We start from the raw sequence: 20719 nt of genomic DNA, 5'->3' as shown, positions 1-20719 counted from the left end.
GTCCAGGAAAAGATCTGAAGTCATTGAAGTTATAACGGATTTACAGAATAATGTTTTTAAATTAATCGAATATTTGTATCCATGTAATTTTTAATTTTTATAATTTCGATTCCTATAATTCAAATATCGTTTTATTATTATTTATTATATCCCCGGTACGTTACGAGTAAAGCAATTTTCATTTTTTTATCTATAGATTACATATATTTACACACGTATTGTCTACTTTTTTTTTTTCTACATGTCTTAGTATTTCCCCTCCCATACGAAGTACCTGGCTCTGATAATAAGTTAACCTGAAGGATTATGTTATTATAAGTTGACGAGCAAGAAGATAAATCAATGCAGCTGGAATTGACGTCGATACCACGCAGACAGATGCTGTTGAGGTACTGTAACTTTCAACATGATCGCAGTTGATGGCTTATACAACCTTCCGGCAAAGTGACGGTCTCTCTCGTTGATGTTTCTTGCCTATCAAGTGTCGATGAAGAGACAAGCTACGAAAGTATGCTAGACTTGAATATAACACAACTAGTCAAAATTGCTATTTAATGTAACATTATTATAGAAGTTTTTTTGTTTTAAATAAATGTTGTAAACAATAAATTTCTTCTGCACCCTTCACGAAAAAAAATTATCGGTAGCATCGGTAGCATAATTTTCACCGGAAGTTTTTTTGAAATTTCTCAAAAACAACTTGATCAATCGATTCCAAAATCTAATCAGCTCTAGGACTCTATAAAACGCGTCGATTACCACAAGAGCCATCTCAATCGGATCATTTCTTCAAGAGATATTATATCGTTGTCGAAAAAATTACAAAAAAGTGTTTTTTTTTTTTAATAAATTCAAAATCGCTGAACCAATTAATTCCAAATACTTTTGGAATTGAAGACTAAAAAAATGCGTCAAACGATGCCTTGAACTTCAAAATCAGTCGATTAGTGCGTGAGATATCGCCCAGGTAGGAAAGAACAACTGGGCAAGGTTTGGACCAAGCCTTGGCCAAGCGTCACTAGGATTATGCAAGGCTTGGCACGTGCCTTGGCTGAGCATTGGGCCAAGGATTGGTCCAAGCCTTGGATGATAGCCATGTCCCCAGCCTTGGGAAACAAAATATCAAGCCTCGGCCGAGTCTTGGGAAACGAAAAATTGAGCCTTGGCCAAGGCTTGGGAAACAAAAATTCAAGCCTCGGCCAAACCTCGGGAAGCAAAAAATCTAAGGCTCACCCAATGCTCGATCTAAAATGTTATTATTTAAACTAATAAATATAATTAAAAAAAAGTTTGATCACACTTTTATCAACATTACATTGAATTGTAATTAACTAATTACTGAATTAATGGGAAATAACGAATAAAATTATTTGGGGGCTACCGGGGTTCGAACTGAGATCCTTCTGATTACTAGGCCGGGACGCTATTCACTGTGCTAAATCTGATGTCCAAATAATCATGATTTTTTTGCTTGTTAATTATTTAAATACAATTTAATTTAAAAATATTAAATCGTAAACATGGGGTGAAATGTAGTTTTATTTAATGAACTTAAAATTGTCTAATGAGTAATGACATATTTATATCAATTTGTAATTTTATGATTTGATATAAATGAATAATTTAATGCAAAATAATCTGTAATCTAAAAAATCAAAAAACACGTTTTTTGGGTTCACAATAATGACAGATAAAAAATATCGAATTGTTATTTTTTATTAAATAACAATTAGTAATTAAGCTAATCGAAGGGAAACGATTTATTACACCTAAAAAAATTTTTTTTGAGTATTATAAAACCAAAAATAATTGTCAAGAGAAAGAAATATATTCTTAATGTTGAAAACAATTTAATAAAAAAAAAAATTATCATTTTTTGGAGAGGGGCCTCTCTGCCCCACAAAAAAATAGTATATTACACAACTAGGGAAGTAAAGTAAGGAATGTCTCAGATTACATGTAATTGTTGGCCGAGGCGAAGCCGAGGTCAACAAACATGTGATCTGAGGCTTTCTTATTTACTTCCCGAGTAGTGTATACTATTTTTCTCCTCGACGGAGGCGGAAAGCGGCAACTTCGTTTTGCACAGCGGGACGAAAGTTGACGCTTTCCGCCCGGAGGTGAGAAAAATTTTTTTTTGCCTTCGTATCCACCAATGATGTGAAATGTAATTTTTTTTTATGTATATTACATATAAAAAATTTGAATTTAATGAAATTTCATCAACTTTCAGAATTTTTTTTTTCAACTTTTTTAAAGGATACCCCATTTTGACCGCCAAAAATAAAAATTTCATGTTAACTAAAGTTTTGTGCATAGCAATAACTAATTAAATGAAAATTATTGTATATCAAATAATTTTACTTTTTAAAAAATATCAACTCTTGATATTAATCGTATACTCGGTAGACCGTTATGCCCTGGTCTTCTCTGTATACATATATATAGATACATGCAAAGTTGATAATTTTAATATTAAATAAAAATTTAACCCAGGCTGAGGCATTGGCCAATGGTCAGCTGCCAAGGCTCGGCTTGACAAAAATTAAACTATCGGACCTAGCCTCGGCCGATCCTCGGGCCAATGGTCAGCGGCCAAGCCTCGATTTAACAAAAATTAAACTATCGGGCCTGGCCCTGGCCGAGGCTCGGGCCAATGGTCAGCGGCCAAGGCTCGATTTAAAAAAAATTTAACTATCGGGCCTGGCCCTGGCCGAGGCTCGGGCCAATGGTCACTACCCAAGGCTCGGCTTAATTTAATGAAACCATTGGACCAAGCCTCGGCCTAGACTTGGGCCAATGGTTAGCTGCCAAGACTTGGCTTAACGTAATCAAACCATTGGGCCAAGCCCTGGCCGAGGCTTGGGCCAATGGTCAGCTGCCGAAGCTTGGCAAGTGACAACAGGGCCAAGGCTCGGCCTATCGTCAGCCTTGGCGATTCCTACCTGGGCGGTGATGAAAAATTAAAAAAATAACAATTTAATTCATTTTACCCAGATAACACATAATATAATTCATCATATGTTCCAAAACTCATGCGGGTCCTTTGCTTTCATAGTATTCGATGATCGCTTTATAAATTATTGCAATCAGTTAGTTACTTTAAATTTTGAAAAATCAAAAATTAAAGTTCATGTCAGTCTCCATTTTAATCATTTCCATAAATGCCTATTCAAAAACATTAAATTTATCAAACATAATCGTGAACAAGACTTTAAAAAACGATCCTTATGGATTATTGTCAATTTCTCGAGTTCTCGGAGATTAATACAAAACTCAAAAAGCTCGAACATACATCGACAATAAAGTTTTGACAGTGAGAAGTTTCGGGGCTGGCCTGCAGGGTCAACCGGTTTCCAGATTTTTTTAGTCCAAGATATTCGTAATTATCATTTGTAGAGAAAGATATTATTTTCAATCAATATGTAAAAAAAATGTATATACACGACATAACAAAAAGGTGCTTGATAATTTAATATTCAAATATAAATGATTTACACATATTTATGTAAATTGAGAATATAGTTTTAATTAAATTTCTATACACTGAAAAAAAAAAAACTTTCCTCAAGTATAAATACTTAATTTTAACAAATTTTTACTCAGGATTATACAAACAAATAATATTCTTAATCATAGTAAATATATACTTCAAGCGAGTAATATTTTCTTGATTTAAGAATTCCTATACTTATTTTAAGAAAATACACTTGTTTGGAGTACATTTTTACTAAGATTAAACAAATATTTACTCAGTCTACGATACAAACATTTATATACTTTCAAAAAGTTTTTTATAATCGAAGTAAATTCGGTGTTTTATGGGATCAAACTTAATTTGTTTATTGAAGTTTGACAACAATAATTTGTCGGCCATCTTCAACTGATCCTTGTTTGCTATCGTATACAACAAATTTTTAATGCAGCACGTAGCACTTGCAATCGCCCATACTTCACGGTTTCTTGACTTACACTTTACGCTAAAACAGAAAACCAAAGACCGTTTTGAATCATGAGGCCAATACTGAAAAAATCGGTAGCGGGTACCGAACAATAATCTGTATCTCCTACCGATTAGTAATTAGTAGCTGATACTGATTATCTTTTTCCGTGTTGATAACCCAATCGATAATTGAAGATAAATTAAGCTTTAACAATTAATGACAATATAAATTTATAATTAAACTGTAATTTGAATATACGATGATTTAATTGAATATATATATAATATGAATATATTTATTTTTTATCACGTCATCGATTTTAACGGTCAGTGTCCGTAATACTAGTCAGCTAGTGTAGTTCACTACATACTAGTACTGGTACGTCAGTAATATTTATATATATATTCATAGCTATAGCTATATACTCTTATCGACTGGAGTCCAGCCAAGTTAGCTGATTAGAGAGTCGTCGTGGTGTGTGCACATATAGCGTGCGCGACAGATCTTGGACACTCATGACCATCGGTTTTTCTCACTTATCCTACATAAGCCTATACCTATATTGTAGTCTGATATGCTGTGTAGGAGACTGGAGAGAGTGCAGAGTATAAAATCAAGCTACACTGATATTATGGTACATATAGAAGGACGCTGACATCAGCACGATGCTCATCATACTCGGCTGTATGTAGTTAGCGATTTGGAACAGTTGCTCTTACTCGTTATACAACCTCATTTTTCCCTTAACACGATATTATTTTTTTATTCTATTATCCATACTTTGATTTATACGTGAAATTTTTTTTGTTTATTTATGATTATACAAAATTTTAGCCTGTTTATTTTTTTATTATTAAAAAAAAAAAAATGGACTTTTTTAGTAATGCAGTATGAGAATAAAAAGTGTAATAAAATATTTAAATCCACATTTTAAAAATAAAATCTAAATAACCGAGGGAGTTAAAAAGAAATAGTAGTTATTATAGTTGACACAATTAAATACTTAATAGTGCTTCATGTTTGCACATGAATAGCGTGCATCTGCCAAAGACGGTATGTGTGTAGTAATAATGACGGTAAAAAGTTAAAAATAAAATAAAAGAACAAGAATGTATATAGTATGTAAAGTAAAATAGTAAAAATATAGGAAAGATTGGCACGCAATATAACCAGGTCATTCACTCGATAACGTGCTACCCCTTGTCGCAACGACCTATCAAATGTACATAAGCCATCATAATAGTCAGGTCATAGTTATTACCGTCCGGAGACACGTATGAGGAAAATATCGATTAATAGTTGACATACTGGGTATACTGTAGTAATATGGGATATAGAGTAGTGTTAGAGCCAGGGTGTAAGGGTCATCAGGCATCTCGCTCAACTACTTCCTTTCCTTCTCTTCCCTTCCTCATTATTACATATTCTACTATTTATTCTGATATTATCTATATCTTTATCGTACTCTCTGTCAATTATTAGTAGATTGGTTTAACTTTACTCTCTTTTATTCTCTCTCTCGCTAATTGTTGTTATAGATAATAGTACACCACTGTACTATGTTATTACAGTAAAACATATAACAAGACTTAGTTACATGGTCGCGTTGACGTCGTTCACAGAGCATCGCTTGACTGATTTAGGAATAATGTAACAACCAAACGTTGGTTTTTGGCTTGAGGCTCCCTCCAAACCGGCAAACGCCAGATCAGCGTCATACAACTTGCTACGACGGAAACATCACCAACACCTCTCTCTTTCTATATATATGACGTATTCGCTTTGCACAAGTCGACATTATTGCCAACGTTGTTTGCATGATTATTCGAGTAGAAACCAAAATGCTCTCTCGTGTATCTTATGCAATACATATCCTCTCCACTGATGCTATTGAGGTTTCACTAATTAATAATTGTGCGACTGAAGACTTTAATTAATTAATTAATACTAATTGTTGGCTTCATTATACAGCATAGTAATATCAATCTTTTTATTAATTGACAATTAAAACAAAATCAGTTATTGATTTATTGACATATTTTTAACAAACAATGACATATATTTTAAAATAAGTTTAACATAACACAAAGATTAAGATAAAATTCCTTATGGAAGTTGATGTGGATGACTCAATCATGCATTTCGATAATTGTAACCGATTGATATTTCATTAATTTTTATAAATAAATATTTTATTTATTTAATGAATATATTTTCAAACGGTGATGTATAATTTGTATATAAACGTACATATATGCGGATATATTTAACGTGTATATGAAATGTATATTAATGTGCTTTTGGGGCGTAACGAAATCTTGGTTGACACGGCGCATTCGCGTTTAATTATAACGAAAGCGTCATCTGATTGCTGTTACTGTCGTGCATTATCACAATGATCAAGTGACTAAAATTCAAATGCACGGTAATAAAATACCAGCGGTATATACAAAAGGCTTATGTTGGCTATAAACATATGTACAATAACTTTTCGATAAATTCATTTATATATGATTAATTTAATTTCAATGAATGTCAAATAACACTTTAGTATTGATATACTTCAGCTCATTTAGATCCAATATATACACAGAAAAAACAGTTAACTTGGTTCAAGAAAAATGTTGTCTTCCGAATTTTCTTTCTTGATTTAATAAAAGTAAAACACTTGATTCAAAAACTTTTTTTTAGTTCAAGACAGTAAATTCTCTTGCTCCAAAAAAAATTTATTTTTGAAGCGAAATTGAAAATTTCTTGATTTAAGAAAAAAAATTCTTGGCTAAAGAAAATAAGTCATCTCCCTGAGAAAAACGGATTAGATCTATTTATATCTGGTTAGATATGGGATTTGAGATATAATCAGATCTAGTTATATCTGATCAGATCTAAACAGATATAACTATATCTGAATTGAAAAATACATCAGACCTGATCAGATCTAGTCATATCTGATCAGATCTAAACAGTTACAACTATATCTGGATTGCAAAATACATTAGTCATGAAAAGGTCTTATCATATCTGGCCAAATCTAAACAGATATAACTATATATATATTGTTTTTTCCGTGTACCTGAATCAATTTAGTGAAATAATTATGTTTCTGATAGACAGCTTTTTCTATTAAATATAAATTAATTTAAGTGTTAAAACTTCGTACTGGAGTGAACGCTTATTAAAATAAAATCCGCGTAACTCATCCGAAATCACTCCGTTAAAAAAAAAAAATCCATATTTGCTCTACATGCAGAGAAAATAGAAATTTTTTAAAACTGCGGATCTTCGAATGACGGAGTGATTTCGGATTGAAATAAAATTTGTATTCATTCCGAATGCACTCCAGATATTTTACAGTGTACGAATATTTTTCGATAGGAAATATATACAAAGATGTAGATATATACAAAGCATATATCTACATAAAAATAATAATGTAAATCTACATAATATATAAAATAAATATATATTTAAAAAAATAGGTGAAACATTTTCACGACTTCTGCTCATGAGTTTATATATACATAGACAAGCTCATCTTGCTCTGAATAAATATTGAAAGAGAACTTTCGGACTATTGTTCTGTGGGAAAACTCATTGTGAAAATGCATTCCATTTGCAACATTCAACTTCTGTGACCACTTAAATTTTTTTTTCTCTTTTTATTATCTATTTGTTTTTATTTAATTTTTTGTTTTGCTTTTGATACAAATAATATGATATTATTTTAACACAAATTTTTATTTGGTTTTTTAGCTAAAAAATAAAATAGTAAATAAACTGCAAAATAAAAAAATAGAAATTAGATCATCGCTTAATAACGCTGATCTTAACGTGTCTCAATGAAAATAATTGTTATTTTTTGAATAAAAATATATGAATTCATTAAATCTCGCTAGCTGTTGAAAATAAAATAATAATTAACAATTAAAATAGAGTAATGTGTTTGATGCCATTACAGTTTAAATTATTATTATTTTTATTTCCTGTAATAGTATTCAATGTATATTGAGTTTAAATAAATTTTCGAGCTATCATTATTTATTTTATCTATTCAAATTTTATTTTTAATTAACTATTATTACATTATACAGATGCTTTTTATTTAGTGTAAGTTCAAATTTATTTTATATGAATTATTATTCAATATTTAAAAAAATATATTTTATTGCAATTACTTAAGTGCAATTTTTTTTATATGAGCTATTTTTTAACCTTTTAATGGTCGTCTGTATACGGACACCCCAAACTGTCGATTTTTTAAATTTTTGCTGCCTTATCGTGGTTACCAAAGGTTTGCCGAAGTCCGGAATGCCAAATCTGCGTCTGACTAGAATTCCAGTGCGGCATGCAAAAAGACCAATTCGGGACGAATGAGGCTCTCCGAAATACAGCAAGCCTTATTTGAACCGTGTCCCGTCCTTATGAGGAAAACCGAAACTCGATAAACCAAAACTTTTCCAAACTTGTTTGTCATTAGGAGTTTTCGGCAGGGTGTAAAAGTTCAGTGAATCTTTGGAATCCCTGACTAAAATCTGATTGGGATGACCGAAGGCTTGCTAAAATTAGGCATGCCGAATTCGGCTATTATTAGGAAAGTTTTCGTCATTGCCTAAGTTAGGTATATCTTTGGAATTCCTGGCTGGTATACGGAATAATATTTTAATACCATATATAGCCGGCTAATTAATTCCTACACAGAAAAAAAGGATTTCTTGGCGCAGAAAACTTTTACTCACGCCAAGAAAATTTTTACTTGTCCTAAGAAATTTTCCACATTATGAATTGAAAACGTCAATTTTCTTGGGGCGAGAAAAAATTTTCTTGAGTCAAGAAAAAAATTTTTGGGGCAAGAAAAAATTTTTAGTCTTAAGAAAATTTTTGTTTTGATTTCATAATGAAAATTTTTTCTTGTCCCAAAAAATCCTTCTTTTCTGTGTACAAACTGTGAGGAATGAAGCTATATCAGATTACTACGTTCTGAAATAAAATTTGATGATAAAATTACTAATCGAGATCAGAAGGTAGAAATTTTGACACTATTACCTATTGATTGGAGCATTAACCAAATTTGTGACGTCATAGGTGCTACGGAACATATGGCAGCATACTATAGTGTCAAAATATTCGGAGGAAAAGGAAAGAGTTATGCCAGTGCTAGAGAAAACAAAAAGAAAATCGGTGAAAAAAAGGTAAAATAAAGTTCTTGAATTTTATATAAGTGACGATGTTAGCCCATATTAAAAGAAACGATTTAAAACGATTAAAAAAAAAAATTTTAAGGACTTTTTAATGCTTTTGTATACTTCGCTGCCCAGCAAAGAAGATTTCCTTTCTATTCGAAATGATGATGGCCAAAGACAACACATAAAAAAACTCATTTTGTGTAATCTGAAAGAACTGTATACTGTAAAAAATTCGCGGAGTGAATGCGGATTAAATCCGGAGTGAATGCGGAGTGAATGAATTTTTAATTATTCACTCCCCTCGGGAGTTTTCGCGGAGTAGATAATTTTTTATTAATTTAATTCCTCCGGAGTGAAATTCACTCCGGAGCGGAGTTTTGAAAATATTATTAATAAAATATAACTCCACATAATAAAATCGAAGTAAAAATTCGCGTATTACATTATTGATCAGTTGATATGCACACACACACACACACACACACACACACACACACACACATTGTTTAGCAGTTTCATATAAATGAATATAAATTTATTTAAGTATTAAAACTCCGGACCGGAGTGAATCGGGAGTGAAATAAAATCAGCGTCACTCCGAGATCACTCCGCTAAAAAAAGACTCCCAATTCACTCCGCATGCGGAGTGATTTTTTTTAAAACTCCGGAACTCCGAGTGGTGGAGTGAATCCGGAGTGGATTCGGATTTTATTTCACTCCCAATTCACTCCGGATTTTTTACGGTGTATCAATCATTTAAAGAAAAATATCCTGACTGTCGCATCGAATTTTCGAGTTTGGCTTCCTTGAGACCTATACATTGAATACTTGCCGGATCAAGCGATACACATACTACTTGGGTGTGTGACGCTCATCAGAATATCAAACATAATGTTAGGTAAACCATCTAAAAACTTTCTTTCTTTCTATAAACCTAAATAAATTTATTTTGTGACGAATTGTTATTTAAACGAATTGTTCCTATAATATTGTAGTAGTTGGTATCTTAAATTAATATCACTTATACACTACAATGATAACACACTTATATTAAAAATAATAACACCACAATTAACAGCAGTAAAAGAAAGCAAGAGCAATATATAGTTTATTGAGATACAATGTTTGCTGTTAAACTGTCAATATAAGACTGACTGACTTTAATCGCGCATCTATAAAACAAGAGAAGAAGGCATTTGTTTTCTAGCTATTCAAATATTTAAAAGATCAGTTTCACATTCGTTACAATATTATGGAAATCATTCCCATAATATGTAGGAATGAACCTTATATTTTATACACTGTAAAAAAACACCGGGGTAAGTCCAAGCGGTGTAGGTGTTAAAATCGGCGGTGTTAAATTTCAACACCGAAAGCGGTGTGAAAATAACGCCGCCACCGGTGTAAATATTCTGTACCGGTGTTAAAAAAAATTCTCCGGTGTTAAAATAACACCGCTGCCGCTAACTCGATCACTATACTTATTAATAAATGATATTTTTTATTAATTTCCATAAAGAACTGACATTTTTTGTGTTTTATAATCTTTAAAATTAATACTCCAAGCGGACGCAGTTTACCCTGCTTTTACACCGGTATTACTCCGCTTTTACACCGATGTTACTCCATTTTTACACCGGTTACCCTGCTTTTACACCGATTTTACTCCGCTTTTACACCGGTTACCCCGATTTAACACCGGTATTTTTAACACCGGTAAATTACTCCTCCTACACCGGTGTAATTTTATTTTAACACCGCTCTTTTTACAGTGTAAGAATCATTCCCAGAAATTATAGGAACCATTCCCATCACATTATAAGAATGGTTCCTATAACAGTATGGAACTATTCCCATAATATTATAGGAATGGTTCCCATAATGCTAGTGGAATAGTTCCTATACCATTATGGAAATCATTTCCAGAATAGTATGGGAATATTTCCCATACTACTATAGGAACCACTTCTACAATACGCAGAAATATTATTAAGTATAGAATTAAAAATTCAAAAACATTGAAAAAAAAATTCGTATTTGGCAAAAATATTAAAATTTTTAACAAAATTTTTTTTTTCAACAAATTTAGCGTCGAAGAAACTTTATTTGATTCTCCATATCATGAGGGAAATTTCTACACTGTTTTGCAAAAAAAAAAATTTTATGATGTTATGGGAGTGGTTCCCATATTGGTATAGGATCTCTTTTCACACCATTATGGGAACTAGTTCCATAATACATAGCAAAACTTCCCATAACTTTCTTTCCGTGTAGCATTAACTCATGATCAAATAGTGCTTTTACTGCAATATAGTGACTGTTTTAAGGTAATTGTGTGTTCTAATCCATCATCTGATTGCTATTTTGAAACATGTGTGAAGTGCCCAGGAATCGACGTTCTTCAAATTTTTTTAGTTTTTTAGTGATTTCTCAAAAACGACTTGAACGATCGACTTCAAAATCTAATCAGCTCTAGAACTTTATAAGCCGCGTCGAATGCCACCTCAACCATCTCAATCGGTTAATTAGTTCAAAAATATCGCCGCTGAAAAGTTAAAAAAACAACATTTTATGATATTTTTTCCGGATAGATCGAAATATAATGTGCTAAAATGTGTCTGAAATCATACCAACTCTTTCACTTTATAGTCTCTTTCGATCATCAGATAATGTCATTTAACTTGTTCCTTAGTTTTAAACATATTGTCAGCAAAAAATTGAAAAAACCCAGTCTTTAACGTTTTTCTCGGATATCCCATATATTGTTGCTCTGCTCTAAGTCAAAACTCATTCAAATCTTGATTTTGATCACTGACATTGATTTCTGCCTCAATATATTTATTTCAGAGAACATAATCAATAATAAAAATTAAAAAGCCGCTTCTTCATTAATCATTTTCGATTCTTAACTTTTCAAACTCTAGCATAAAACGTAACTTGTTAGATCTTGAAAAGCTCATAAAAAGATGATTCCATGTAATAGCATTTTCGATCTCGAAGAGCTCGAAAATATATTCACAGTGATGTTATTAAGCTCCTTGAGCTCGAAAACAGCGGGAAGTTTTGGGGCTGGCCCGCAGGGCCAACCGACGCCCAGATTTTTTTTTGTTCTTTTTACGATATTAACATAGTAATTTTTGAAATCATTTTTAATCAAAATAGGTCTTTGTTAAAATTACGATGATAAGTAGTAAAAAATGTAACCTACGTAGTAAATTTCAAAATAAGACATTTGAAAATTGATGTTTATAAACATATAGTCCACGATTACGATGTTAACATTTCAAATTTTAATGGAATTTTCTTTCCGTGTCCCTTACAGGAAAAAACAATAGGCCCAAGCTTGAGTGACAGTGTTGTGCCAAGACTGCATCTTACTCTCTATATCTGAAACAGTGAAAACCACTGAAAAGTAGTGTATATACACTATTTTACAGTTATAAGTATACCACTTGGTATACTTATAACTGTGAAATAGTGAAAAGTCACTGTTTCAGATTTAGAGAGTAGTATTGGCCCAATATCGAGAGCCAGTATTGTGCCAAGACTGTTTCTAAATAAGCACCTATACTTATTAAAAATAAATTAAAAAAAAAAAAAAAAGTTAGTAGACATGTGCGTGATGGTAACATATGGAAATAAATTTATACACAGAGAAATCATGTAGATCGATGAAACTAACTGTTTTTGCATTTGCTGGGTCTCGAACCTGGTCCTTCATGGCTGCTACACAGAAAAAAAGGATATCTTGGCGCAAGAAATTTTTTCTTGCCGCAAGAGTATTTTTTGCAATTTTGAATGAAAACGAAAATTTTCTTGGTTCAAGAACAAAATTTTCTTGAATTTAGTCATCTTGGCATAAGATTTTTTTTTTATTCAACCGATATAATATATGTTTCTTGAAGTAAGAAATATTTTCTTAAAGTGAGAAAAATAAATATTTTGCCCCAATATATAATCAATTGTCCGAAAAGTAAAATATTCTTTGTTTAAGAATAATATATTTTGAGTTGAGATAATTTGTGACTCGAGTCAAGAATTAAAAGTACTCGACTCAATGGTAAGAAATATCTTGGTCCAAGTATTTTGTTGTGTTGTGGCGAGTAAACGTAGACGTTTGAACCAACAGCAACTGCGTTCACGGCCCAACGCAAAAATTCTCTTGGGAAAGCTAACTGTACTATACTAAAGTGGCGGTAGTGTAGACTCTACATTGTACAGTGTGCTTACTGGATATAGGTAAAGTAAACGAACGTTCAGGGAATGATCGGATAGCATAACTGGTAAAGCTCTCGCGTGATGCCGAATCGGTCTGGGTTCGATTCCTACCATGAGCAAACCATTTATTTTTTCTTAAGTTGTTCATAAACCATTAATCGAGGATGTTTATTTCTTATCCCCTCTACTGCCGTATCGTGATATTCTGAATATACATATATAATTTCCTGCTTCACAACATTTAATATTTATACTAGGTTAGATTCACTCAAAAATATAGGATGATATATTTTTTCAAGTAGAGTCATTTATTTTCTTGAATCGAGACTACATTTTTTTTAAGTCAAGAAAAAAAAATCATCAATGGAAGAATTTTATGTCTTCCGTGAAGTAAATATTTGCATGATTCAAGAAAAGTTATTTTATTAAGTTAAGATTGTAATTTATTTAAATCAAAATTAAAATTTTCTCATTACAATAGACCGTTGTCTTGAGTCGATAATGTAGTTTTCTCAAACTGAGAGTAAATGTTCTTCTGCCACGCAAAAAAAGTTCTTGGTTTGAGATGTTGATATATATTGTGACAATTTACTATACTCACCAACCAAGACAGAAAAGTATCTTGTTTTAATAGTTTTTTTTACTTGGTTGGAAACGAAATAAATTTGATTCAAAATAATTATTCTTGAATCAAGATTATTTAACTTGAATTAAAATTTATTTATTCTTGACACAATATTTTTATAATATTAGTCGAAGAAAATGTTCTCGGATTAAAAAAACCTAATTACTCAGCCCAAGAATAAAAAAATGAAGGCAAAAATTATCTTGGGCCAAGTCAACCTTTTTTTCTGTGTAGGCAAGTGTCTTATTCACTAGGCTGTTACGCTATTCACAGAAGCCAGAGGTTTTTAGGTACCATTTCTTATTTAGATTGGTAAACCAGGGCTTGTTACTTGAGTATTGACTGAATCTTGGCCCAAGACTGAAAAGCCAAGGCTTATTAATTAAATGCCTGTTAAATCTTGGCCCAAGACTGGCAAAACAAGGCTTGTCAATTAAATGTCTATTGAATTTTGTCCCAAGACTGTCGAATCGACGCTCGTCACTTGAACGTTGGTCGGATCTCGGACTAACCTTTGGAGGCCGAGCCTGGGTAGCCCAGTATTGTGCCAAGACCGGCCCCGTTGTCAATATTTTTTTTTCCTACAAGGGGTATGCAACTTCTTTTGTTAACGGTTTTTAAAACAATTTTATGGTCTTAAAAATTTTAGAAAAAATCTATCTTCACAGATTTATTCTATAGTTACTTCTGAATGATAACTTATAAACCTCAATTTCGTAAAATTCATTTCGTAGTTTATGAAATAGGCATTAATTAACACCATAATAACTTTTTTTTTAATAAATTAGTGTATGGCACCTGTCGAAAAGGCATCAATAGCTTGTGTACATTAGTATGCAAGTTACTGCGTTTTTCTAAAAGCAATTACTGCTTCTTACGTAAACACAGTAGTACAGCTTATTCGCATTTTTACCTTACATCACAAAATAATTTGTATCCGCTTATAGTCATTTTAATCTACCGCCGAATCCCAGACTCAAACGCTAGACTTTAAGGTCTTGAGGTCTATGAAGATATATCTAGTTATGGTAAAATTTTTTACCATCAATCCGATAGTATTGAATACTGTCTAGATGATTGTATAAATCATCTAGATTGTAGCATTCACCATATTTATAATAATTGCTATAATCTAGATGATTTATACAATCATCTAGATAGTATTCACTACTATCGGATTGATGGTAAAAAATTTTACCATAACTAGAAAGTAATTCCTATTATTTAATTTTCTCAGTGTACTTATATACAGTTCTTTTCAAATATACATTTCCTTAAAATTAATCGTAGACAAAAATTTAAAGTTACATGTTATTCATTGTTAATTTCCGCAGGTCAAGCAGGAAATAATTGTTTCTGTGTTCGAAGAGCTCAAGGAGCTTAAAAATAGCGAGAAGTTTCGGGGCTCGCCTGCAGGACTAACCGTTTTCTAGATTGTTTTTTCAAAATAATAAGTGTCTTCATTTTTTTTTTTTTTTTTCAGATGAATTTAAAATAAAGTAACAATTGGCTTTTACTGAGTTATGAAATTAAAAAGCCATAAAGTTCACATTATCCAGGTGACATTTAGTATCTTAAATTTAAAGATCGTTACGAACGGATTAAAGTTATAGTGAAAACAAAAAATTAACATTTTACTCTAGCTTCGATAATATTTAAAATATATTAAATACGGTATGCATAATTTTTTTCACATGAGAATATATAAATTTAATATTAACGAACTATAAAAAGTAATAAATAAAACATTTTTATTAATTAAAATTTCAAATTTATTAAGACAAAATGAAATACAGAAAGCCATAGAGGATAATATGCATAGTTATCGTGTATATTATGTCGTGTTTACGAGAAGTTAGCCCGAGTGGGTACATATATGTATATATATACACATATATCGTGATAATTAAAGGTATCCCTACCATTATATGATCAAAGTAAGCAATAGTACGATATAATACGATAGGGAATGCAAGGAGTAGAGTAAAGGGAGCTAAACAGAAACTGACCGTCCAGATCGTCTACACCTGTACTGCTGAACATACGGTCCAGAACCATAAGAACAGAGCAGACGATAGAGTAGGATGATGATACGAGAGAGAAAGAATAATATATGTATTAAGAAGAACAGTAGCAAGACAGTAAAAGCAGCTCTGATATCAGCAGCATCAGCATCAGTACCAGTACCAATACCACACACGGTTTTCTCTCTTATACATTAAGCCCAGAGCCCAGCGGTACTCGTTCTCATGCTCATCTGCTCTCTACATCCGCTGGTCTACTCTAACTCTCAGTGTAGTACTCTGGTCTACTTCATTCGTGTGGGTCGTGTGCTCCTGTCCCCAACAAAGACAGACATAGGTGTCGAGAACCTGGGGGATCTGGGGGTTGTGACGATTCGTTGAGCTTCGTGCGCGTGCTCGTAGCTCTTCGTAATAATTCGTATATTTCCGTGGATCTCTGCGGGGGCAGAGGCTTACTCTCTCTCTCTCGACGAGACACTCAGCGACTGCTCCCACCAGCTGGCGGGGCACACACGCGTTTGTTCCTTCGTCGAACGAGGTCGTGAGTGGATACTCGTATTATTATTATTATTATTATTATATGTATATATATTTTACATATATATAATAATATTATAAAAAAAAAGTATTTTTTTATTTAATATTTATAAATACGCGAGTGATAAAAATAATGTTTCGTGTTTACTTAAAATATTTATCTATTATTTTTTTTATTTTTAATCCCTCCGATTTTAGTTAAACGTAACTAGTATTAATAAATAATTAATTCTTATTTAAAAAAAAAGTGATAACAATAAAAATAAATACTTTATTTTAAATATTTCCCGCGCTTTATGCCTAACACTAACACTGACTTGTTTAAATTAATTACATATATAAAATTGAAGTGGTAAATTAAAAGTTTTACATAAACATAAACATGATTAGATGACGGAGAATTTATTTAAAATCCATACTATTAGTGGTATCAATAATTATTTTAAAATTTGACAATTTAAATAATAAAATAACATACAAGTGAATTTAATGGCTGATTAAAAATCTACTTAATCTCCTTTATTTCTTAAAAAGTTATTTTCAAATACGATTTGAAATTAAATTTGTTACAAGTTTGTTATTGGAGGATCAATTGGTTTTAACATTTTTATTAAAAAGGATAAAGTTTGTGTTGCAGGACAAAAGAGGTCACTGCCGTGACAGTGCAGTTGTTTATTTTAAACGTACGCTTTTATTCGCTCTTCCGGGTTATGAACTCGGGTAAAAAAAAAATATAAAAAGTTTTAAATAAAATTAAAATTAAATCAAAATACGTTGAGTGTAAAGATCAAGTTTAGTTTTTATAAAGTACATAGTGACGTACAATATAGGACGTAGTGTAAAAAAGTTCAAATTTGAAGCTTAAGCACGCAAAGATACAATTGTTGGATTAATTATAATTATTTTGTTTCCTCTCCGGTACTAACGAGTTACAGGTGTTGATAATTTTGTTTTATGTACGTCGAGTGTTTTGTTTCTATGAATTTATTTTAAGTGATAACTATGACTAGATTTTATTTTTCGATGGAAAAATGTCTAACGCCCACTTTATTACGTCATGATTATTGTAATTGATATTTTTGTTTTAAAATTATAATAATAAAAAGTGATATTATTTTTAATAATGCTACGTGATAATTTTGATTATACGGATTTTTTAAAAATTGTTATTACTTCTAAATTGAGTGATGATTAAGTGAAAATTTTATTTAAAATTTTAAAAAGTAAAGATAAATTTGTGAATAAATGTTTAGATGTGAAATGTCAACACGGATTTTTAAAAATTTGATATCTATAAAAAAAAAAAAAAACATGTGTATTGAAAGTCGTGACTAATGACATTATTGTACTATTGAATTTCTAGTCCGTATGAAATTTTTTTTGATTATTGAGTTGCATTGGATATGAGACCAAGTTTTTCAATAAAAATAAAACAGAAGAGAAAAAGTTTCGAATTAGTTATTTTATTTTTGAGTGTTTCTTTTCATTAATTAAAACTCGTGCGGATTTTTGTGATAAAGTTTTAAGTGGTTTATTTAATTTAATCGTCAAATGTCCTAAAAAAACTCGGGAATAGATTTAACAACGTTAAATTGCAATAATGGAAGGCGTTAGATCAATTACTGGTGATAAATCCCGGGACTCTGTCCACATGATGCTGATGATTATCCTCGTGGGATTTTTTATATCACCGATTGTTAAAGGTAAGAAATCTATTACATTTGTTACTTGAATACTTATTAACTTGTTAAGTATTATAAATATTATTTATCTTTTCAAGTTTGTCAGAATAATATGATTCATAAATGTACCTGAAGATTGGGACGTTTTTCGCGGAACGAAAATAAAAAAAAAAAAATGAAAAGTTAAAAATCTACTAGATCTAGATTTCTGAAATATTTTGCATAGGTGCTAGTACGCCAGCCGAAAATTGCAGGCAACCCCTGACTACCCCTTAAGCAGTCAAATTACATAAATGTTTTTCATTTTCGTTGGACGAAAAACCTTCCGATCTTCAGGTACATCTTCATAAATCAATATCATCATGAAATTGTTGCCTATTAAAAATGCATTTTACCTATACACTGTAAAAAATTTTTGGAGTGAACTCGAATTAAATCCGGAGTGAATGCGGAGCGGATGATTATAATTCCCTCGGAGTGAAATTTACTCCAAAGGGAAGTTCATTTTAATACTAAAACTCCGAATCAGAGAGAATGTGGATTGAAGTAAAATCCAGACTACTCCGAAATGACTCCGCTGAAAAGACAAACTCCCTATTTACGGGTATGCCGAGTGACAGAGTGAATCTGGATTTAAATAAAGTCCGTAATCACTCCGAATTCACATCCGATTTTTACAGTGTATAGACTCAATAGATTAGAAATTTACTCTAAATAAAATTAAAAAAAAAATGATATATATATATATATATATATGATATATATGACATAATATCATATTTTTTTTATCTAATTTAAATTATAACATACCGAATATTTTAAAATAAACTAACGAGTCGTATAGCAATAAAAATTTGCTGAGAAAATTCTCGCCATAAAAAAAAAAAAAAAAAAATGAGGAAAAGAAATATTTATCTCTATAAAAAATTTTCCTTACAATTTTCACGGCAATTTATATACATTTTTATTTTCTTACATAATCTATATATTTACTATCGGGAAAAAAAAATTCCGATCACTCAACTCTACTCTCTTTGCTTTCATTTTATTTATTTATTTTATATCCTCAATATAAACAATACTATTTACTCCAATTCTTTTGTACACACTGTATATATATTTGCTTAAATATTTCAGCAATAAATGTAAGCAAATATAATGGAATACAGTTATAAAGGATAATTATTAGATTAAAATTGACATATCCTGCGAGAAGAAAATTAATAGCTGTACCGGAGTAAATTGCTATCGATTTAATGATATAATTTATTGATGTTAATACCGTTTGATTCTGCAAACCTAATAATCTTCTAATGATAAGTTTGATTATGCACTGAAGCGCAATAAGCGCTTAATCATCAATAAATGTATCTATACATTTATATATATATATATATATATATATATTAGACTGGGCCAAAAAAATCGACTATTTTTTTTTTTTAACGATACTGTGGAAATATTATTTGGAATGACAAAAAAAAAATTATTGTGAAAATTTGAGCCCTTAATTTTGATATTAAGAGGTGTATCATTGCAATTTTCGATTTTTTTTAAATGAGCGGGTTTTTGTCTCATAACTCTCAATCCATCGAGATAAACGAAATCGACTCGGATACATTTTTTGAAGGAAATTTGATGTTCTACAAAAAAAGTCTGATTGAAATTTTTCGTCAGATGAACCGTTTCCTTATAATCATGCTTTGAACGTTGGTATGATTTTAAAATTTGATTGTTCAACTTTGGAATTTTGTAATTCATGTAAAAATAAGTTTCCGGAAAAAGACAATGAATATTCTTGAAGGAAATTGAATGCTCTACAAAAAAAGTCTCTTAACAATTTTCGCTAAATTCACTCCTTCAAAAGTTATTCAAGGTTGAAGTTATTTAAAACGACTTCAATAATCTTGAATAACTTTTGAAGGAGTGAATTTAGCGAAAATTGTTAAGAGACTTTTTTTGTAGAGCATTCAATTTCCTTCAAGAAAATTTATTGTCTTTTTCCGGAAACTTATTTTTACATGAATTACAAAATTCCAAAGTTGAACAATCAAATTTTAAAATCATACCAACGTTCAAAGCATGACTATAAGGAAACGGTTCATCTGACGAAAAATTTCAATCAGATTTTTTTTGTAGAGCATCAAATTTCCTTAAAAAAATGTATCCGAGTCGATTTTGTTTATCTCGATGGATTGAGAGTTATGAGACAAAAACCCGCTCATTTAAAAAAAATCGAAAATTGCAATGATACACCTCTTAATATCAAAATTAAAGGCTCAAATTTTCACAATAATTTTTTTTTGTCATCCCAAATAATATTTTCACAGTATCGTTAAAAAAAAAAAATAGTCGATTTTTTTGGCCCAGTCTAATATATATATATATATATATATATGTATACAAATTATCAAGACCGTTTACTAAATTGTAAATTGTTGATCCAATAACGCAGAATAGCATCTGCGCGTTCTCTTTCTCTTGTGGTAATATTTAATACGAATAA

General features: G+C 31.0%; 1 protein-coding gene across 5 annotated transcripts in view; it reads left to right on the top strand.

Annotated features, from left to right (window-relative positions):
* Window positions 1-16523: 16523 nt before the first annotated feature.
* Window positions 16524-20719, top strand: part of LOC130666475 (nephrin-like) — a 178988-nt gene continuing 174792 nt past the window's right edge. For all 5 annotated transcript variants that reach the window (XM_057467494.1, XM_057467495.1, XM_057467496.1 and 2 more), the window contains exon 1: window positions 16524-18234. In XM_057467494.1, the coding sequence (XP_057323477.1) occupies window positions 18132-18234 (103 nt within the window). In that variant the 5' untranslated portion in view covers window positions 16524-18131. The remainder of the gene's footprint in view (window positions 18235-20719) is intronic.

This window comes from Microplitis mediator, chromosome 4 (genome assembly GCF_029852145.1).
Source record: "Microplitis mediator isolate UGA2020A chromosome 4, iyMicMedi2.1, whole genome shotgun sequence".
In the NCBI taxonomy this organism is placed as follows: Eukaryota; Metazoa; Arthropoda; class Insecta; order Hymenoptera; family Braconidae; genus Microplitis; species Microplitis mediator.
Note: the sequence above shows the minus strand (reverse complement) of the source record. Positions and strands in the feature narration are given on the sequence as shown.